Source organism: Thalia democratica, chromosome 5 (genome assembly GCF_965202585.1).
Source record: "Thalia democratica chromosome 5, ktThaDemo2.hap1.1, whole genome shotgun sequence".
Classification (NCBI taxonomy): Eukaryota; Metazoa; Chordata; class Thaliacea; order Salpida; family Salpidae; genus Thalia; species Thalia democratica.
Genome location: NC_139169.1, coordinates 59,853,298 through 59,877,344, shown reverse-complemented (window position 1 = coordinate 59,877,344; position 24,047 = coordinate 59,853,298). Strand labels below are relative to the sequence as shown.

Here is a 24,047-nt window from a genome sequence, read left to right as displayed (position 1 = left end):
TTTTTCTTTGATATAAACTTAGAAATTTTGTAATAAAATAACGTATTAGGAATAAATTTACAGTCCATTTTTTTTTAATCCAATGTTATGTTAAATAATAATGTCCAATGTTGTCATAATTACATTTAAAACAGAGGAACACCCTTACTTAATATAAACAAATAAAAAACCAATTATAAATTGTATTAACTTATTACTTTAAATCATATAATGAAAAGTGTAGTAATTGCCGATTAAAGTTTCATTTACTTTTCAAGTTAATTTAATAACATGTGGACTGTAGTTTTAGCTCACAAGTGAAATTATAAATGTTCTCTAAAATACAATTAAAGCATAAAACTTAAGTTTAAAAACAGTAAAAACCTAGTTAACAAAGCAAACTATAATATTTATATTTAACTTAAAAAAAAAACTAAATAGCAGTACAAAAATGTGCTTAGACAAGGTAAAATTTACTCTTTATTCCATTCTCGTTTGCTACTTCTAGTAATGTTTTCAGTAAATCCTAGTCATCGTTAGAACTTTATCTCAGTAATCTAAGAAAGGAGATACGAGAATCTAAGAAACGAGATGAAATAATAAAAGCGCTTACGGGGTAAAGAACTTGTTTGACTCGTGTTTAAATGACTATTCAGACAATAAACTACAATACTTGTAAAGTGTAATACAATCTAAAATTGTGTTTATGAGCAGTTTTATTTCATTTAAACTGCTTATTAAGTCTTACAGTTTTTTTAAGTCATTGTTATAGCTCAATTCATACATGAAAAAATGATGTGACCTACACAACTATATGTTTTGTTATTATCAGAAGCTTTAGTTTTTTTTTTTTTTTAAATTACCATTGAAGTTTAGATATTTTATTCAAGTAGTAGTTTTATAATTAAAACTAAAAAAAATATTTTATTTAGCTTTATTCAATAGGTCGTGTATTTTATTTTTAATTTTTGTGCACAAAGTTAACAATTGAGTTTTTAATGTAAAATCTAATGAAGTTTTAATCTACTTTACATTACATAAATACCCAAAAAAGAGAGTATTCCAAAATTGTTTAACAAACCTCCACTTTACTTTTTAGCTTAAGTTTAAATAAAATATTAAGTAAAGCAACCTAACTAGCTATTTTCTTTTACACAATCTACCGGTTAGTACATTATAAGTCGGCAGCCCAACAAATATACTTTAGCTTGTTTAATTTGAGAGAATTATTTATAACAACATCAGCTACATGCGATAGAAACAAATAAATTACTACTTTAATATTTTGATTGTTTCTTAAGATCCATGATTGACTTCTGATATTTTTCAAATAAATACTCAAATAATTTATTGAGCCTAAATGTTTTAATCTAACGGTTTTATCAATCTTGAGAATTAAAGGGCAACTATAACTATAAAATTTGTCAGATGTAATAAATAAGTTGTTTAGCGAATAATAATGACTGATAATGCTCTTTAAAATATTTTTAAGTATAATATTGTTTGTAGTTGAAGCAAAAATGTTTTTTTTATAATACATCTGTATACAGGGTAAAAAAAAAACTTTCAAAACACGTTTAAAAAATAGAAGTTTATAAAATTTAGACAAATAAATAATCAAAAAATAAGCAAGTTAATTTATCAAAATATAATTACTAATAATTTGTAGAAATTATTCAAGTAAAAAATTATTAAACGAGCTTATGATAAAAATAGTTCTTGCTTTTTATTAAGATTATGATAAGTGTTGAAAATACGACTTCCATTTTTTCTAGATAAAAATTTTTAGAAATATTTCCTATGTTTTTTAATTCGTCAATTTTATGAACTATTCTCCATTATAATATGTACTGTATACAGTATTTATTTTCGATAATTTAATTTGTATAAAAAAGCTGATGGTTTTTAAAAAAGATTTAAACCAGTTTTTAGCCAAAATCAACACTTAAAAAACTTCATATACTTTTAAATGGGTACAAGATAGTTATTTATAATGTTTAATAAACCTTAATATCTAAAGTTAAATAGATTCTTAACTTTATATTCTGTTGGTAAATCGTATTTTCCAAATTATAAATAAAATATATTTATAAAAAAGCAGCTGAAGTTATGATTTAAATATATTTTATTTAAAAAAACAATATGCTTATATATCTAGTTAGGTTTTTTATTCTATGTAACTACAATTATTCTGAAGAGTTATGATGATGAAAGTTAGAAATGATATACAAATAACCGCTTAAATCTTTTTTTCTTTAATTTTTCAAATTATATTTTGACAAGTTAAAACTTTTATTCAGGTATATCAATTTATTCCTATGTTTTTAAAATTAAACACTACTTGAGTCCGAAAGTTCCTAAATATTTTATTTTGTTTCAGTTTTGAAAACTAAAGCTTTATAAAAAACCAGAAACATCTATAACGTTAGCTTTGTATCAAAAATATGCATAACTGTTTATATATATTTTTTATATCTGTAGTAACGCTATACTAATAAAAAAATATATAAGAAAAGTAACTTATTTTGTCATACTTTTCATTAATAGTTTTCGAGAAGTTCAACAATTTTTTTATATAAAATGATATCACTTTTAAGAGACACGTTGTTTAGACTATAAAAGTCTCTAACTGGACAAAGTTAAAGTGCTCAAATACCAATGTGAACAAAAATATTAACAAAACGTTAAGTTACAAAACGTTTAACAATACGACGTCGTACTAATAAACGTATTTTAACCAAAATTTTTGTTAAGAAACATTGTTACACCTTTTCCATAAATTTTAAATGGTAAACACAGTTCTTAGATTACTATTGTAGCTCTTAATTGCTTTACTTGAGTTGAATATTTTTACATCATTTAAAATTTGTGATCATGTAACGAAATTAACAGTTCATTTTAATATTTTAAAGATCGTGAATAAATATGGTATTTTTTGTAACAATAAAAGCTTTTCCAAATCAGTTTTTGTTATTCTCAAAACAAGCTTTTCCAAATTTATTTAAAAACGGATGTTGTAAACTGTTTTACGCAGATTTCGTGACGTGCTTCCAGTATTGAAAAAAAAACCTTTTTAATTGTTTGGAGTTACATTTGTTTCAGTGCTTATAAAACGGAATTTTACTAGCATTTACTCGCAGTTTCGATAGTTTCGGCAGTTTCAGCAGAGCATTCGGCAGTTATTGGTGTGCTTTAAGTTAAGATGCATTTTAAACATGTTAAATTTAAGATTTTTTCTTGATTAAGTTATAAGATACTTATTATAATTGTTTTATCATTTGTGTTTAAATGTAGTTCTAGTATAAAGTGATGTAATTGTATCTTTGTGTTGTTTAGTTTATGTAAATAAAATATAAGTGTTTTTTGATTGTTGTACTAATCTACTTTACAAATCCCTATTACCCCTTAATAACATCTCTGTAAGGGGATAATCAGAAAAACATTTAAAGCAAACTGTTTTAAATTGTTGAAAACATATACATTTTTATTTAAAATATTTGCTATAAAGATGAAACCATACTAATTAAAGTTTTAAATAAAGAAAAGGTTAAGATGATACTAGTTTTTAAGTAGTGCCTCGAAAATTTTTATAGAAAAAAATTACTGACATAATCTTTAAATTTGACAAACCATCAATACCGTAATGCAATTAAATGCAAAAGACGTTTTTATTTTCAATCTTTAACAAAATTGCGTAAAGATTAGTTGCAGTTTTTGCGTTTTTCAGAAACCTAACTCTTTTGAATTTTATTTAACTTATCTTTTATTTTCTAATATTAGATTTGAAGACAAGTTTTTTTACAATGATCGCTATCCTACCAAGGAAGTAAGTTATGGACTGAACTACCATTATATCTAAAAAGTATAAGTCATTTTGGAAAGTTCCAAGATGAACTTAAAAGTTATCTATTAAAAAGTGATTAACAAGGTCATTAGTGATCATTGCTACTCATCTATTTACTTTTGTTGAAGGATTTAAAGTATTTATCATTTTTTAAGCAACTTTTTTATCTATTCATTTTTTTGTTCAAAAATTGAATTGTTCGATTACAACAACAGTGGTTTAGTACAGGTTGCGGCATTTTCTATCTGATTATTCTTTAGATATTTTTTTAAGATTACTTCTTTGATTAAAGTTCAGAATACTTACAAACTTTGTGTTTTCTTTAGCATGCCAGTATAAAAAAAAAGTTATAGATGTATATACTTTAACAAAAAAATAAGTATTTAAAAAGTAAATAGAGATAACTGTTTCAAGCAAACTTACGTTGAAAAATCTCTTTTTCTGATAAAATCACATAAATAAAAAAAACTTCTTTTTTATGTTTACAAATATATTTTACTTTGTGATATTGCAATTTTAGACTTAAACAAGTAATCAAAATATAAAAAATTATATTTTAAAACAGAAGGAAATTTGTTGTTATTAATATTATTATTGTTTTTTTTTTTTTTCTTATCAGAAACAAAAATTTACCATTACTTGTCTTATTATTTTCATTTATAAAAGTTAAGTTTAGTTATGGTAGAATTCACTTCTTTAAAGTTATTAAAAAAATTATGCAGTAGCTTATTTATCTATTCGAATGTAAAATTTATTTTTACTGTTAAATTAAAACTATTAAATAAAATAAAACACTTTTGGCACAAAATACTGATAAAATTGAACATAAAGATATTTTAGTGTATTACATTTTTAACTTCTTTAAAGAGGTTGTAGCCTATCATTGAAGTATTCAAATGTTTGCTATAAGTATTGTTTATCTCCTTTTATAAGTTGACTTAAAGTTATACCTATTTTTTAGTTCTTATGTTACTAAACAAGTTTTTAAGTACATTTTTACACACAAAATTCAGTTAATTTTCGTTTAGTTTTTTTTTTCTTTTATTTCGTTTAACTGATTGTTTTATTACTAAAGATTTAAATGATAAAAAAAAACATATGTGTAATAGCTCGTAAAAACTTTAAAAGCATGTTGTGTACGACTCAATAACCGAAAGGTTCCTTTGTACACCAAGTCCTTAGACCAAACTTTTTGAGCGCTTATGAAAAACAGTTGGTTTGCAGTTGAGACTGATCCAATAACAGGATCCGATAGTTTCTAACTCGCGATCGTTTTAAACTACCTAATAATAAAGTAGATCACTTTAAGCTAGTGATGTACCGGACTCACTATCCGGGTCCGGCCGGATATTGCCATTTTGGTCTGATATCCGGATCCGGCCAGATTCTAATTTGAAAAAAAAGTCTGGTTCCGGTTCCGGCCGGATTCTAATTTAAAAAAAAAGTCCGGGTCCGATACATCACTACTTTAAACTAGATTTTGTTAAACTTAATTATTTTAAATCTCGATCATTTTAAACTTTTATTTTTTGTTTAAAAAATCTGCTTGTACTTTTTTACTAATTTTTTAAGTGTTGAATGTTAAACTTACAAGATGTATACATGTATAATTCTCTGTTTCAAATATACTTCGATTATTAAGTTTTTTTGCTGTGTTGAAGTAAATTTATCATGATAGTTTAAGGTTTTTGTTTTTATAGTTCATTAAAAACTGACCATGTTATTTCAGTTACTCAACCACGACATTACTAATATTTTAACTTATTATTCAAACTTGCCAACTAACTAAAAGCAATATTTTATAACTTTTATAAACTTTGATACAAAATTAAATTACTAAAAACTTTATTTTTACGATTTTAAAGTTAGTATTAAAGTACACCGTCATCCATTAAATAAGTATATACCTTGAAAGTCTTTTTTTTAACTAAAACTCTCAGGTTTCTACAAACAATTAATTTAAACAAACGACAAAATGTTTATAAAATTTTTAAATTCAGTGTCAAACAAAGACAAACTTTTTTGAACTTTTTTTGGTTGTATTAAGCAATGCAATAGTCAAATACAAACTGAATTCATAAATTTAAAAACAAAAAACATTTTAGAACTCAATCAATTTCATTTAAACAGGTAAAAAATTTACATAGTTTTAAAAAACGTTTTATTTAGTTATATCAAATCTTAAATGTTTCAGAGGCACAACGGAAAATAATTATTTTCAATAATTTAACAAGAGAGCAGTAACAAAAATAAGCAACAACCTTCAGAAGGTGAAAATCAGTAAAATATATCAAAAGTCAGTTTTAAGCGCTGGAACGCTACTAAAGAGAGCTTGGCTCTCAGAAGTCGTGATAAATACATTGAAAACTATTAAATAGACACGAATGAGAAAATAAACAAACAAAACACGATTGAAAATGTACAACGAACTAAAATTTGCATTAATTATTTTAAAGAGGTTATGGACACTTTAGAGTGTAATGAGTAGAGCTTAAAAACAACTAGTCTTACGAACAAAGAGGTCCCAGGGTATTTAGAACCATATACTTGAACAAGTAAAAATGTTTAAATATACTCTGATAATTTAGTCTTTAGGTTACAATATAAACAAAAACTTGCTGAATACATTTACTTTTTTATATAAGACTTAGTTTGATACTTTAGAGGTTTTATTAATTTAAGAAGAGAAGTTTTTATTCAAATGAAAAATGTTTCTTAACAGGAATGCTTAGAACTTGTATAGATTAAAGTTTTTTGATTAACAACTCTAAAAAAATTATCTAAAAAATAAAACATGATATATTTCAAAGTTTTTTACGTATACAATAAAAACAATAATACAATTTAGGTAGTTATAGTGCATGGGTACCTAAGACCACTGTTTAGCTTTCCAAGAACTGTAGGTTTAAAAAATTTCAAGGAACATATTTAAAAATTATAAATCAGTAATTATTTGCTTTTAAAAACTGTTTTGTTTATAGATTTAATATAAAAAAGAAATTTTTTATAGTTATGAAAAATATAACTTTGTTTGCAGTTATTGTACTTGTAAAAAAATGATACAGTGCAAATTAAGTTAAGATTTTACATAGATAAGATAATGCCTAAAATTAATCTAGGAATAAAAAAACATATTCTCAAAGCAGCCTAAAAAGTTTTCTTACTACTAAAATTTTTACAGCATTTATAAAAACAATTCTATTGTACAGATTTTAAAAAGTCATTAAAAAACAAAGTTGAGGTTCTAGAACTTTAATTTGAAAATAAAATAATTTGATCAAAATGTTTTAAAAATCTAATTGATTTTCTTTTGAAATACTCAAGGCATTTAGTAATAATATTTTGAATTTGTCATACAGTTCAGCAAGTTTTACTTGCCACTTGTAAAGTGACAACTCATTTTCATAACTTTTGGTTTTAAATCAGGCTAGACGCCTGATCGTAAAAAAATCAAACAATTTAATGTTTTTTATACTTTAACAAAAGTTTCCGTGGACTCAAGGCAGTTTTATAAACGCTTGTGGTTAGTAAAAACAAACACAAAATTTCCAAAGGTTAGTATTTCCACCTACTGAGATGCAATATATCATTTGAGCCCGTTGAGTATTTCGTCCAACAGCGGGGGGAAATGGGCCCTGAGGTCGCGGTGCAGGTTGGGGTGGCTGACCAGGACCAGATGCTCGGCCACCAGTTCCCTCAGCGTGGCCATCTTCAGCAGAAGGTGGGCGTACACCCTGTTGTGAGGTGAAAAATATATGTAAACTATGTAATTCTTATTTAGTGAAAAATAATAGCCATGTTGAAAATAGAAAAATAAAATTTTGTGAGATAAGAATTACATAAACAACTTTGAATGCTGAGAAGTAAATTGCAAAAGCTAATAAAAGGTTAAAAAGAAAATATTAAAATGTTGCCTAAAATAAATTTGTATCTAAAAAGCACTTTTCAACCTACACACTGTGGAGAGATTATGTTGTTATTACTATTACATACATTTGTCTTATTTTTACTCTTAATGTATTTACTGTTTAAGTGGTTTGGGTTTCGGGTTTTGATGCCTAAGTCCAGGTGCACCAATATTCAAATTATTTATAAATATTTTTTTTCCAATAAGGAAAAAAGTGTTTGTAAGTAGTGATACTTCCATTCGTATTTTATATTTTTTTCGTATATATAACACTTTTTGAGTTGTAGCCCTTTTAAACGTTTTTTAGGAATTTGTATTTTCCGAATTGTCATATAACCCATAATTCCAACGTTGCTCATTATAAAATAATAATTATAATAATAAAACAAATAGGAATATAAGTTTAAATGCTAAAAGTAAAACTTGGTTTATTGAAAAAATTCTAAAAGGTTAGAAAAAATTTATTTAAATGCTGCAAAGTTAGCATTGTGAGTTTATAACACTTTGCAACCTACGCGTTTTTGAAAAACTACTTTTTATTCAAATTCTTTGAAGTATATTATTTAAAAGCCGGCTTTTTCTTAATGTATTTCATTAAACAAACTTTCTTAAACATAACTGAACTATAGCACAATAGGAAGCATACTGTTTGAATTACACAACAAAACGGTTAAAACTGAGAAAAAATATTGCATTTATCTAATTTAATTTTCGCAACATCCAGGAAATAAAGCCAATAAAACCTTTTACTTACTTTTTTATTTTTATTATTTTTCAGCTTATTACGCAAACGCAGTAGAATCATTGTATTCAACATATTACTATATATAATATAAATATATATATATATATATATTAAGTTAATTTATTTCATAAGCCATAACTTAAAATAAAATATTTTTGTCATACCCACACACTTTAAATCGGTTATTTATTAAATAAAAAATGACACAGACGACACTTCGGAAATGCTTACATAACCGAATTCCCAAAGTCCAACACACAATGCACAACCAGCGTTAGAAAAAAAAACTTAAAAAAAATAAGTGTAGCGCACAATGGCACGCGGGCGTCACACAGAAAAGTCACAAAGAACAAAGCAAAATACGAGAGAGAGAGAGGAGAGAGTACAGAGTAGGCTTGTGTATATTGAGGTCAGACTGTTCGAACGTGACCTACTTTTATTTGAAAATGTGGGGTGGTGTGCTGGTGAAAGGAAGAGAGTAGGAAGGAGTTCACGAGCTGATTTATGGTAGGAAGTTGAAATCGCATAGTGGTTTGTTTGAGGACCCGCGCAAAATATGGAAAATGCGCGTTTGTGTGTGTTTGTGTGTATATACTGCTTAAAACAATTTCAAGTTGAGTTTGCTGTCAAGGTTTGTAACTTTTTAAATTTTAATGGTGACAAACAGCTTATAAAAATAGCAATGGTACTTAAGGGCTTGAGTATTTCAAACTTAAATTGTTGTAAAAAATACGGTTATTTGTATCTTAAACATTTATTGATATATTTTGTAAAAATAATATGATTTCTAACAGATTTTTTTTAGAGATATTAGTATGTGAATTATATATAAGTATAATATAATATTAGTAAATATAAAAGGTATAATATAAGTAAAAATGTTGTAAAAAATCTTACTAAAAAACTAACTAGATAAACAAATTTAGTAACAAGAACAATCACAACAGTTATTTAAACCAAGAAACTTTTTCAAGATACAACTATCTTTAAATAAAAACAATGCTTCAAAATTTATTTAATACCTTTTTGATTAAAATATAATCAAGACAATGTTATAATTCAATAATAAAGTTATAAAAAACAAAGTAGAAACAGTTACAAAAAAAAAATAAATTCTAACGTAGTTCAGAAACACAACATTTTTTACAGCAAACGAAACTGAAAACATCAAAAGAAACAAGAAATTAACGTGCCGCTGGAAACATCGTATAATTTACATTTATGTAGACTTTTAAAAATTCCTTCAAATCGTTAAGTGTGCTAACGACGCGAGCCGATCATTAGATGGCAAGTTGCGCAAGTTTGCAGGAAACTCAGCAACCCGCTAATCACCCTAATTTGCCACACATGAAGTTCGTGCGAATCATGCTTCGGCCCGGACTGCTCTTGAACTTGGCTACGGTTCAGTGATTTTCAACGTGTCTATGATGTTGGTCGTGTCACTTTTGGCGAGAAATTGCGAAACTTGGAGGCTTCATTGTTCAATTATTTAGAAATTTGGAGGTTTTACGTAAGAAAAAGTGTACGCAAGTGATCTAGATCAAGAGAAACTACGTAAGAGATATTTGGTCAGAAACTACGTAAGTTTCTATATTGAAATTGCTTACTTTTAATAGAAAGCCACAAAGGTAAACTGGCAACAAAAAAATCACAAGTATATATATAAAATACTAAATGTTATGTAAGTTGTTAAGTCTAACATACTCGTTTATGACATTTCAAATCGGAACAACTAGTTCAAACGAGTTCCAGTGCACCGAATTTTAACAATGGAACGAAACTATTCACAATTGCTACACTTGATTTAGCAATTATAGTCAACATGAGCGCGACAGTTGTTGAACAAACACATTAGAGCGCAATCATCGCACTCAAATAAACTTGTTGATCGAAACAAATGTAGCTGCACACACGAACGTAGTACCAACCAGCAGACAGCGAAGTATGATGCGGTTTCGTGTTCTGGAAAATTACTTACGAAACTGGAGCGTGACCTACATCACGTAGGAATGGTCTACATTTCCACAACGGCATACTTTTGCAAATTTGTGCAACTTTGAGAATGTTACTTTTTTTCAGTACAGTTTAAAATTGTTGAGGTTTTTTGATGAAGCACGTCTTAATGGCGTTGTTGAAATTAAAATATTAAAATTACAAAGTCTGGCTTTTTGTAAAATAAGAAGTTTGCTTTCAAATCAAACTTTAGACTTTTCCAAATAGAATTGTTGTTTCGACACTTTTTAAAAGCTTTTGTTTACGTCAATTGATGTTAGTAAATAAAAAGTAAAGTTTTTGAAGAGTCATAACTTCTTTGGCTATTACTACTTAGTAAACTTTTAAAAAATCTTTTTTTTGTGTGTGAATTACCTTCACAATACACTTGTAAACTAGTAAGTACTTTTTAGTAAACAAATAATTTTGAAAATACACTTAATGTAAACTTTTTAATGTTTACCTTCACAAGTGCGTAAAGTCTATTAAAACATACTTTACTCAAGAAGTAAAACCAAAACAAATATTTAAGATATCATGCAGCTAATATATATTAATGTATATATTTATCTAACGTATAAGCAAAACAAATATCTAACGATACCTCACAAAACATTTCAAAAGTATCAAATTGTTTTAGATTGACGTTAAAAAATTACGATTGTAAAACATTTTTATTTAGTTTTCTAATTTAATGCAGGTGCTTTTAAAACATAACTTACTTTCAGCTGTTAAATATTAAAAGTATTAACCCACAATACTGAAAGTTGCAATAAAATTTGTGTTACATAACTCACCATTTAGACCTTCTGTGCGTAGATGCTAGATGATACTGTAGGGATTTCAATATTTCTTCCTGGTAACTTTCTATTTCGTCTGATCTGTCCAAACCGGATCGATCTAACATATACATTATTTGATAAAATTTAAATGAATGCTTATTATAAAAGAGCAAGAGTAAATTTTAAAAATAAAAGTCAGTCTATGTATTTATACTTTTTTGGGCAAACTGGGAATTGCAAAACTAAAGGAACTTATATTATTATATATTTATATTTAATTAACAAAGTACACTACACACGCAAAACAAAATACAATTGAAAAAATATTTAAAAATTAAATTATTCTACTTAAATAATTTTTTTATCGGTTTGAGTATAAAATGTTTTCTTTTTTCTATTTTAAAATTGCTTGGTGTGATTATTTACATAACAGCCGTTTTTCAACACAAAGAAACTGCTAAGAAGAGCAAAATTCTTAGTTGAAATAATTCAATGAGCCGCGGTCATTTGTAAACGCAAACTGCAAAAGGTGTATCCATATTGATTATATTTTCCAACTGCCAGACGGTTAGAACGTGTACAGAAATAAAACAGAAATTATTTGCAAATTCTAATATAATTTTAATGACACTGCTTAAAGCATCAGCCTTGACCTATTTTAAATCAATCTTTTAAAAGCTTTTAACCGTGTCAATGCAGGCAAAAGCCGTGTATACAGACTCAATAAAATGAGAAAAATAGGCATGTTTTTAAATAAAAGAGTCTAGATTATCAAAAATTTGGTTGTTTTTATTAGATAATTTTATGGAGAATAAAATACGAAAACAATACTGTTAATCTATTTAAAATAAAAACAAAATTAACATTGTTTTAAGAAAAATATACAAGAGCTCACTAACATAAGCAGATTTGAAAAGGTCATAAACAAATAACTGTTATCTTAAAAAACTAAACAACCACATTTAGTAGCTAAACTTAGTATTTTTTATTAGCCTCTGATAACTTATGTACTCTACTTATACTTAGAGACAAATCCTATAAACAAATACAGTAAAATGTTCAAATGTTCAGTTTTTTTATTAAATTTCCATAAAATATAAATTAATAAAAAAGTAATTAAGTTGAATATTTTGCTCATTATTTCTGTTTAAAAAAAATCAACTTCAAACTTAATACTCGTGAGAGAATCTATTGTCTATAATCACAGGATTTCTCTATTTACAATACAGTTCAAATTAATTAAAAATATAACTTTTCCAGCCTACTACAAAAAATTTACGTCTTTTTCTCGGAAAAATCAATCTAAATCATGTGATCAAGTAGAGTTTATACAAGCTAAAATTTTGAAAGCTTTATAAACTTCTTAAATGACATATAGCTTTATACTAACAAACAATAACCAACCAGAAGTAAATATAATAGATGCGAGGTACAAAGCCACTTCTTCATCGTTCAGTTCGTATTTTTTAATGCTCTTTGCAAATTCGAACTTCGAGCCTACCATGTGACCGAACCCCAACTAGTAAGAAATAATTAAAACTATTGCTATATGCTGTAATAATCTCTTAATTAAACAAACTATTTTATTAAATTCTACTATTAAAACTTAACTATACTAAAAGAAATGTTTCAATATTTTTTGAGTTTGCAATTTTTATTGATTTTATTACAAGTTACGTAAACTTTAAAACATGCTTTATTTTACCATTTTTAAAAAACTAATTGTTTATAGTTAAATTTAAACACAGTTTAATAAATAAAACTAAGTACTCTAATTTATGATTTTTTATTAAGAATAAGTAAAATTAAGTATCGATAAAAAATAGTTTATTACTTAACACCTAATGTTTGTTTTGTGGCAAAAACAAAAGGCATTTAATTTCAAGCTTTTATAAAACTTTTATTTTCGACTGTAGTGTAACAGTGGTTGTACCCCAAGTATAAACACTTTAATATTCGATAAAACTTGAGCTCTCTACAACTGAACAAACACCACACTTTCAGTTGTTGTAATAAGTAAACACCAAGAAAAAAAAACACACACGTATAATTACACTGATGTCATTTTTGAACCACTAAACGCAACAAGAAGCAAATCAGTTAACGGCGAAATAACCTGCAAACGCATTAAAGGTTCACAGCGACCGGCTAACGACCTCGGAAAATAAAAAAATGAGCTGCCAGCGCGCACAGAGTAAGAGCTAACTCACGAAGAGCGGAAAAAAGAAAGCAGCAGCAGAAAAGGGGTCAGCATGGCATTAAAGTTTTTATTGATTATTTTCGCGAGACGCCACTGAAACGGCGGACCTTGTGGAGTTCAAACTGCTGACACTGAATTTTGTGTTTGCAGCGTTGAAAGGAAAAAGTGCGCATTTTCGCAGCTCGCGTTAAGAAAAAACGGAAAAGTAGCAGAATCGGTTAATAATTTTGTTGGAAAAGTTGTGAAAATATGAAGCTTTAAAGGCTGTTTGCAGACTTTCAGCATAATGAGATTTTTACAAGGAACTAGAACTTTTCAATGCTTAACAGTAAATAAAATTATATGGTATTTTTTAAGAAATATTATTAGCTTATAAATATTTACTTGGTGCAACTATTAATAAATTCTTAAAACCATTTTAGTTAATTCTTAAAAGTTTAATTAGTTTAATAAAGTCTAATTTTATTCACAAATAAATTTTCGCAATAAAATCATAAATCAAAGCGCGCAACTGAAAAAGCGAAATACAGCGCAGTAATAAGGACAAGTAAAAATAGCAAATACAACAAACATTAGAGCACACATATACGCACACTCATAAGAGGGCAGACAGTTGATACATGATGCTATTAATTAAAAAGAGCTTAGCAGCATAGAAATGTCGGTCATAAATGTTCACTGTGCCACGTTAATATGGATTTTTCCTTCATATTTGCAAATGAGGTATTATATAGGTCTGGTTTTTTGATGTTCGTTTCTATGAATTACTTATTGCGATATGTCGTGTTATAGTTTCCCTGTTATTATGCAAAAAAAATTGCTGGTCTTAACTGGTTTTATCAAAACTACTATCGCACTAATAACATAATTCCAAGAAATTAGATAAAAGTATATAAACTAGTTTAATTTCAAAGGCGTTTAAATTCTTAAAACATCCAACTTAATAATGATTTTTTAAGTACTAGTTAACCTATTTTTTATAAACTTGACTTAAGTGGTTTAAAAATAATAAAATAATATGGACTGTATAGTTGTTTTCTTATCAAGAGTTTATATTTTTGTGTAATTATAATAGTATAAAAATATAATTTCATTTTTACGCACTCATAGTTTTATAAACAACTAAAACAAATAAACTGCTTAAAAAGCAAACAAATTTCCAATTTAATAGTAAAATCTAATACCAACAAATGAAAATCCAAAAACATAAAGATTTGTAAGTAATTTAGATCTTACTAAAAGGCAAAACATGACCTCGTTACTTTTGCCATAGTTTATAATATGCTAACAGCTGATTTTAGTAAAAAAAATTAATAAAACTTGAATATTTTATGGTTTAAAACCGTAAGCTTAAAAAAATTACTTTACCTACAAATATTAAGCCTTATACTAAAAATTTTTATTTGGCCAAAAAATAAATACAACTATTAAAACTATTTGTTCAACACTTGTTTCAAACTACTTAAAACGTTCACACTTGAACTTTAGTTTGCTCAATTGACGTTCAATTCTACAAACAATGAGAAAAACAATTTAAAAAACTATCAATGGTTCATTTATCGGTTTTAAAACATTAATTATTACGTTTTCCAACTGTGTCACGTTTAAAACTACCTAAGCAAAAGTTGCTTGTTCAACTATGATAAACTTCACAACATAACTGTTTGTACACAAAAATATAAAATAGAAGGTGTTATAAAAAACAAGTTTCAACTAGTATTTTAAAAAGTTTAAATATTGACAGTAAAACTAGTAATATACCAGCCAGGATTTAATTATGCCATAAAGTTGTCGTGTGAAAGTATTACATTGTAAAAGCATGTAGAACATATCAATATTTTTGAAAATAAAGCATACTTTGAAAACTTTGAAACTCTTTAATTATAAAATAATAATTTGTAAGTAAATTTGAAAATTTGTAATAAATAATAAGTTGTAAATAATTTTATCATAATAAAAAATTTTTTTTTGATAAATCAGTGTATCAATAGTATTTATTACAAATTTACAATACTATTTTAAAATTACACTTTTTAGCTTAAATTAAACTTAACAACCATTTTCAACGTATTTAAAATTAAAAAAAACTTGCAAACTCGAGCCAACACCTCGGTTCGCATTATTTTAATTTTTCAAACAAACCGACGTTTTTAATGAAGGAGCTGGTGACGTGAATGCCGAGTATGGGGAGGTACAGGCCGTCGTCGAACATGAGGAGGCTGATCAGGACGAACAGGACCTCGTAGCTGCCGTGCTTGAGCAGGGTGACCTGTTGAAGTTGAAATTAGCATACAGCAGCGCGGTCACGGCACGCGAAACGCTCGCAACGTTTCAGCTCACTATTCAAATCACTTCCTAAAGTTTGCATGCAAAAGCGGGTTGGAAGTGCGATGACTAACGCGCTCAAACGTTTTGCTTGCTTGAGGTTAAAGTTATATGGGTCAGTGTATTTGTGTTGGTTATAAGTAAAAATTGGAGTAAAAATTTATTCAGACACATACTTGCATAAAGAGTAAATTAAACAGTTAAACTTATTCTTTTTTATATTCCAATAGAAAAAGCTTTAATTCAGGTTTCTAAACTTATATACTTCTTTGTACTCGACACCAAACCTATTTTCAAAACCAACATTTTTTATACCATGCTTTAGTTTTTTATGCTAGTAATTCGTTTAACTCTAATAATAAACTATATCATATTAGATTAATCTATGCTAAATTTAGCTTGGTGCCAATTTAAAACTTTAGGAAAGTTTATTTGAATTATTTATTGTATTTTACTATTTATCTTTTAGAAGCAATATATCATAATCGAAAACTTATTTTGCGACAGAAACAAAAATAACTTTTTTATATGCAACATTTTTCATGTCTTATTTTAATTTGTAACAATTCAAAAACTTTTTTTTTTCAACTATTCAATAAAAACATTTTAAATAAGTTTAATATAAAAATTATAAGTTAAACTATTAAAGCTGATAAACTATAGCTTGAAGTCATTTTTATAATTTAAAATTAACTTTAACAATTACTAGTTATAGGCAGGTGTTAAGTCATTAAAAACAAATTAAAATTTTGTTAACAGTGTTAGTTTTACAACTGATAATTAACTACTAAATCGCAAAAATTAAAGTTTTATTTGAGATATTTTTGATTACTAACCTGTAAAAAAATATTAAGAATATGGAAAAAAAAACTTTTTTTAACGTTACTATTAGGTTACTTTTCTATATTTGGTTTCAAAAAGTAACAAAAATTGCTATATTTGGTCTTCTTCTAAGTTAAAATGTCTTTAAAAAAAACAATCTCGTTCTATAATCAGGGTTACCAAATGTTTTTGGCAAATTTTCTCCAGGTTTTCAAAATTTCTTTAAGGTTTTTAAAAGTACGCGTTTTAGGGTCTATTTTTAGTTTTAAATAATTTTTAGGGTAAAAATTTGTTTTAAATAGTATAACAACATTGAAATGATATCTTAAAAGTTCTTTTATTGTGTTTAATAATAAAAAAATTGATGATGACAAAACAATTTTATCTATATAATTTTATATCTGATATTTGTGTCAAATCGAAATTTTATTACTTAATAAGTAAAAATTGTTTAAAATTCCAGGTTTTTCCAGTTTTTTATTGATTTTTGTTCAAAATTCCAGGTCTTTTTTCAGAACTTCTCAAAATCCATGTTTTTTAATCTAAATTGTTAAACTCCAGGTTTTTTCAGGATTCCAGATTTTTTGGCAACCCTGCATAATGTTTTATTTCTACAGAACAAAAAAAAAAACTTGACTTCAACATAAAAAAAAAGTTTTGAAAACATTAAACTTGACCAATATAACAGCAGATCGCAATAAAACAAGAACAAAACTGATTGTACTACTAAGTGTGTTCAACTAATGAAATAACATTAATTTATTTTTCTAACAGTTCTATTGAACCGAACCTGATCTCTAATACCGAGGGTGGTAAAGGCGGGTATTGCTTTGGCGAAATCGACGACACCGCAAACGGCTTGCACCACTTCAGCCTGCATCTTGTTGCAGTACATGTACTTCCACACGTCCATACTCAACACCTGTGCGGTGAAAATAAAGCTATACCTTGATTTAACACAACTAAATTAATGGCAGACTAATTGATATGTTTTTAAATTTTAAATAACTTAGTTAATAAAAATTTACTTTCACACTTAGATTTGATATACTTAGACTATTTGATAGAACTTCTTATATGTTTTAAATTTTTAAGTAATTTTAGTAAATATAAATTTATTTTCATACGTCCATACTCAACACCTGTGCGGTGTAATTTGTTTTTTAGTTCATAAACTTACATTAATTTTTAGGAGTCATAAAGAAGAATATAAATAGCGTAAAATACTGTGTATTATCTATGGTACTTTTCAAATAAAAAAAATATTTGTTTGCAGGAAAAACAAACATTAAAAATAAAGTATTATAAACTAGAATTACTAGATATAAAGTAACTACAAGATAAAAACCGTTTAAATGTAGTTTTGTTGAAAATTCTTTTTAACAATTTTCGATGACAGAATATGTTTTAAGAAGGGTTAATTTGTGGCTAGTAATTATTTGTTTTGTTTATAACTTAATAAGAGAAAACGATGAGTCATTATGTAGCATTGTTGAAAATCATGAAGATTAAATTTTTGAAAATAAGTTTTTGATGACAAAAACAAATGCATGCTCTTTAGTTATAAAATTTTTAAATCTACAAACCATTTTTATAACTAATCTAAAAACTGTTTCAACTACTTACAATTTAGAGTATAAACGAAAACGTCGTCAATAAAAAGTATATTTGGATTTTTTATTAAAGTGAACTTTTTTTAAAATGTATTTAGTAATACGTTTCCAGAATGAGATTTTAAATTAAATTTGATTTTTTGAGTTTATAAGCTAATTTTCAAGAAATCATAAATTACAAACTTTTTGTCATTTTTATTTAGCTTTCATAAGTTAAAATTAATTAGTGATCCAAATGTGATAATTTTAATTGAAAACTAAATTGCAAATATAACAGAGTTAATAGATTATTAACACTATTTGTGGATAACTATAATAGATAACTTAATGCTCAGGTTCCTTATATGATCATCAACTTAAATATAATATTTATCAATATAAACCTTTACGAGCTTTAAAACTAATACCTCAGCTTTTTCAATTGTGAAAACTTTTTTGAGTTACTAGTTTGTTTGTCAACAACCATTCGTCTACTTAAAATATTATTTTATAACTACTTTTCAAAGCTTCATTTTAATAGATGTCCCGATTTATAGATCATGCAACTTTTTTTTTTTTTTTGGTTTCTAATCATAATTTTATTAAGTAGTACATTTATCACTATCGTTTGTTGTACTTATTCAAATACTTTAGTAAATAAATCGCTGTGTTAGCAATAAAACAGGAAATAAAAAAGCTGTAATAAGCTCACTTTAACTTAATTCATTTCGGTTACACGACAATTCAAATTCGGACAACTCAAATATTTTTTTAATGTTTAATAGTCCATATCTCAAAAAGTATAAAGTATATTTTTTAAATAAAAAAAGCAGATCTATTAGATAAAATAATGATATTAAAAAAAAAGAAAATAAAAAAATATTTAAAAAAACTTAAAATTACTAAAAATAAGTGTATTTTAAACATATTTTAGCCATATCTCTTAAATCCAAACTTTGCAAAATTAAAAAAAAAGATTAGTTATATCTACATAAGTATTTTTGATTTTTTTCAAATATGTTTTATTTTATAAGCTGTGGCCATTTATGAAAAACTTTAAGAATTTGGGTTGTCGTAATTTGAATTTTAAGAATTTAAATTGTTGTACACCCATTCATTTCAACCTTTCTCGTAGAAAAACTTTAAATTTTATTTAAAATAAATTACCTTCCCACCTACTACCAAAGTTAAAATAAGCAGTGACCTGAATAAGTAACTATTATCTTTTAATACTTTTTTTTTATTTGGTTGCCACTCTTTAAAGCACAAATCAGCCTGAGATGACGAGTAAAAATTTATGAAAGACTAGTCAAATTTTCAAGCGTTCTTAGAGTAAAAAATAATTTATAGTTATAAAACTTAATTGGACTTTTTAGAAAATTAATACGATTACCACAGCAAAAGTAAAAACCAGCCTGAGGTTTGTGAAAAAAAAAACAAGTTTTATAAATTTTTGCAAACACACTTCAAAACATCAAGTTTCAGTGTTCAAAACTTGTAAAAACAAATATAAAAAATATAAGATCATTTTGTATAAATATTTTTTAAAAATGTGACTCAATATCAAAAAGTAAAATACAAAAAGTAGTACGATACCTGAACAGGCGGGGTTTTGTACTTCATCAGCTTGCCGATCATCCGGCTCATGCTGAAATCCTCCCCTCGACTCCCTTTCTCCTCCTGAGACCCTTTCTCCTCCGCAATCCCCTCGTCTCGCGACAGCGACTCCTGGTGACGAGATTTTGCGCACGAGAGGTCGAACGCCTGATCCTCCGCATTTGAGGTGCGTTTCTCCTCCTGAGTGAAGGTCGAACCGGAGAAGTTGACCCAGGAGGTTGAGGAGGACGGGGATTGGGGCGCAGTCGAGGAGTGGTCGTTGTGGCAACTGTTGCTGCTGGACGACCCCCCGCCGTTGTTGTGGCAACTGCTGCCCGCCCTGCTGGGCTGCCGGGAGAAAGGTTGGAAGATGTTTCGGTTGTTCCCCCTGTTTGGTACAATGTTTGTGAATAGTTATGATTTTTTCTTATTATACATTTATTATTATTATTTATGCTTAGTTTTTTAAATAACTAATTGATCTTAGAAAGTAAAAGTTAGAATAGTTAGTACATACTTACTTGATATAAATTCCTAACAAAAATACTTTAAAAAATTATATGCTACTAAATCTACTTTTTCAACTTACTTAAATACTTCAACTTATAAAAATTATTTAACATAGTTAAACAGTTTTTATAAACAAATTGTAAAAATAAAAATGTACCCGTCATCATTGTTGTAGGAACTGAAATTTTTCGGAACTGAGAGGTTTTCAGGTTGTGACATCACAAGGTCGTTGTCGGGAACGATTGGGGGTTGCGGCATTATGATGTCATCATGAAGCCGACTTTGTTGAGAAAAGTCGTCCCCCTGAAACCTTGACGATGCTAAAATGTTTAAAAATAAAATGTTATACAAAAAAAAATTCATTTTTGACATATGTTTCATTATTGTTTTAAAACTATGCTTTAAAAATTTATATTTTTGAGCTCACGTAGCTCCACACTTACTTAAGTCAATGGCTACAGCAAAAATATAGGTTCACAAAAGAGTTATAAAACTGTGGTTGTAGAGAGAAATATGTTCAAAACATGTAGATAAATCTTTGTTAAAAATATGTGTAATTTGACAAGTGCTATAGTTGTGTTTTAAAGAAAATTAAACTAATTTTAGAATCAATTTTACACCACTGATTGTTTTAAAGTATATAACTAAAATCACAAAACGCATTACATTGTGTGAGTAGCTGAGAAGTTGGTTCCAAGTTGTGAATTTGGTGTTGGGCCGCTAATCTGTCGTACTGCAGTTTGAAAGCCAGTTCAGGGTAGACTTTCACAATGTCTTGGTACGTGTGCAGCGTCCGAGACTGTTGGAAACAGTATTATTTTTAACAACAAAAACAATTCGAAACTGTGCTTGTGTCTTCTTTTGCAAGTTGTAAATATTTTATCTTTACGGTACTAGATTTTTAAAATTTACATATTGAAAAAAGTAGTGTGTTGTATATCAACTTCAGCTTTATTGTTAACGTTAATTATCAAAATTCAAGCAGCAGAATTAAACTTCTTTTTACCAAAAATCTAATATAAAGTCAGGCAACTTCAGCTTGTACACTTTCAATTTCACAGTGTTAAAAAATTACTTTGGACGGATCCTTCTTGTACTCTTCGAACTGCTTGTTCAACTCGGTCCTGGTGAAGAGGGAGCTCTTCTTGTACGATCCCATCACCTCTTCGGTGATCTTCTTGCACTTCTTCTCCTCCTCGGTCATCGTGGTGACAGTCGACTGCTCGTGGATGTATTTGTCCTTCTCGTGCTGAGGCATGCGACCGAACCGTATGGCTTTGATTAAAATTAACAAATGTTAGTTTGTTGTTAAAAATGTTAACACTTTAGACCTTATGTAAACTACGGTAAATGAATTACAGCAGCTATAAACATAAACAAAATAAAACATGCCTTTAAAAGGATTAATCTGTCATTGTTTACTAGAGTTTTATTTATAATAAACTTTTATTGAGAAGTATACTAGTAAGGTAAAAATTTTTACAATAAAATTTTTTTTTCAGTAAAAAATTGTAGAATTGTTTACATAAGCATATGATTTAGTGAAACTTATATTCTACAAGTTTCCAAAATTTTTATAAAGTAAGCTCTATTAGAAATTAAACTTTAACTTTAAAAAGCATAGTCAAACAAAAAATTCTTTAAAAACAATAGGAATAGTAACAAAAACTTCTTGAAATAAAAAATAATAACAATGAAAATCTTGTCATTTAAGGTTTTAAACAATATGATACTTTTTTTTACTACTTAGATAAAATAGATTAAACTAAAAAGTATACTGGTATCAAAAAAATATTATACTGCTTAAATTATTTGTTAAATTGCTTATCTAAATAAATCTTAAATAAGAGAAGTCTATATAAGTAATATTTATAATGTATTCATTTTTTTTTCTAATCGGGAGTTACATAATTATTTAAAAATTTTAGCATTTCCGAGAACAAATTATGGCTTATAGAAAACACTTCGAACAAAAGAATTTTATGATAAAAAACTTATCAACACATACCATTATGAGACATGCCAAGGTTTTTGCACTTTTCAAATCTGCAGTACTGACATTTGTTCCTACTTCTTATGTCAACTTTGCAGTTCATCGTGCATTCTGAATACACTAGTTTCAACCGCAAGGTTCGTCGAAAAAATCCCTGCATGTTAAAACTTGTTTATTTGACATTAAATGAAAGAGTTTAGTTAAGTTTTTCATATTTAAGGAAGTATAATTGAAGTATTTTCTTAAAGGTTTAGGGTTTCTTAAATATCTTTTCACAAAAATGCCCTTTCTTCCAAAAATTAAAATTTGATCACTACAATTTATTACAAACCCCAGAATACATAGTGTAAGTTAGTATTGCTTAAAGTTTTAAAAATTCCCCCCCACATTTGCATATCAATTAGATATTGCTCAAATGGAGCAATAATGCAAGTTTGTTTTTGAGTGTAACTTATATTACTATTATAGTTTATCTAGACAACTTTATGTTCATTATAATTATCCTCACCTTACATCCCTCGCAAGCATGCACTCCATAATGGAATCCTGATGATAAATCACCGCAAATTTTACAAGAAATCTTTAATGACTTTGATGTAACTGTAAAATTTTTGTTGTTGTACAACTATTGTGTGTTTTGTAAAATTAAGTAACTTTACTTAAATAACTAAATATATAAAATATTCTGTTAATTTGATACTTTATTTTATTACCTCTTTTCAACTACAAGCAGCAAATGTTCTTTGTACATATCGTTTTACAAATTGAAGATTATTTATGGTAATCAAATTTTAAAATATCAATATAATAATTTAAAAAGTTTAAAATAAAAACAACACTTTGAAAAATCCTTACAAGCTTTTTTTCACTGAAACTTAAGTATAAGTTATATCACAATACCAAGTAAATTGTATAACATTATTTATTTAAGTACAACACAATTTTGACACACTATAGTTTCTGTTGATTAAATACCTTTTCTAGAAGGTCTGTAATCTAAAGTTTATACAAATGAGATACGTAACTAAATAGATGTTATTATTAAAAGCTTAAAAAAAATAGAAAACTTTATGTAGTTTTACCTTTTGTTCTTTTTCCTATTCTTATCTTATTTTTTTTAGAAGAATCAGGCCTCTGCTCTTCCATATTTAAACTTTTGCACCTACAACCTTTTACATGTAACAAAACTAACACCTAAAAAAGTAGGTACAACAAAATTAAATTTGAAACTGTTGACAAACAATAGTTAATTTTCTACATAAGAACAGTTGTTAATCAATAAAGTAATCTAAGAAACAGTATATTTTATAGCAATGTATTTCTATTTCAAAATTTTGAAAAATTTAGTTTTTTTAATTAGATATTACTCAAAATGACATAAAACCTAACCTAAAGACAAGAAAAACCAAACCAGCTGTTTAAGTATGCGATACTTAATTGCAACTTCTTTAAATTCAATCTACTTTAAAACTGCAATTACTAGACTATTAAAATTATAAAGCACAGAGAAGCTTTATAAGGTACAATAAAATTTTACGTAGTTGTGTGGATATCTTATAAGCTTAAACTTTTAACTAAAAGTATTGAGGGCAGAGGGGGTCCAACACTTTTATTTTATAAAATAAGTCAAATAAAACCAAATTTTCTTCAAATTTGAAAATTTAACTAAAAATCTACTTATCCTTTATTTTTGAAACATTTTACTTCATGTTACAGGAAACATTAGTTCTGATACTACAAAAAATTATAAGAAACATATT

General features: G+C 26.9%; 1 protein-coding gene across 1 annotated transcript; it reads right to left on the bottom strand.

The window, feature by feature from the left end:
- Positions 1–7,071: 7,071 nt before the first annotated feature.
- LOC145836064 (peroxisome proliferator-activated receptor delta-like) lies at positions 7,072–23,471 on the bottom strand. Its single transcript, XM_082943860.1, has 12 exons — positions 23,370–23,471; positions 22,796–22,887; positions 22,303–22,441; positions 21,370–21,569; positions 20,961–21,093; positions 20,452–20,614; positions 19,785–20,172; positions 17,387–17,518; positions 15,596–15,718; positions 12,654–12,768; positions 11,265–11,367; positions 7,072–7,557 (listed from the first exon to the last, which is right to left on the bottom strand). Exons 1-12 carry the CDS (start codon positions 23,431–23,433, stop codon positions 7,410–7,412), a joined length of 1,800 nt encoding a protein of 599 aa, XP_082799986.1. The 5' UTR covers positions 23,434–23,471; the 3' UTR covers positions 7,072–7,409.
- Positions 23,472–24,047: the final 576 nt, after the last annotated feature.

Coding starts and splice junctions, on each gene's coding strand:
- LOC145836064 (XM_082943860.1), bottom strand. CDS start 23,433: ATGGAAGAGCAGAGGCCTGATTCTTCTAAAAAAAATAAGATAAGAATA. Junction 22,888..23,369: donor AATAGGAAAAAGAACAAAAG/GTAAAACTACAT, acceptor AAAATTTTACAG/TTACATCAAAGTCATTAAAG. Junction 20,173..20,451: donor TCCTACAACAATGATGACGG/GTACATTTTTAT, acceptor TGTACCAAACAG/GGGGAACAACCGAAACATCT.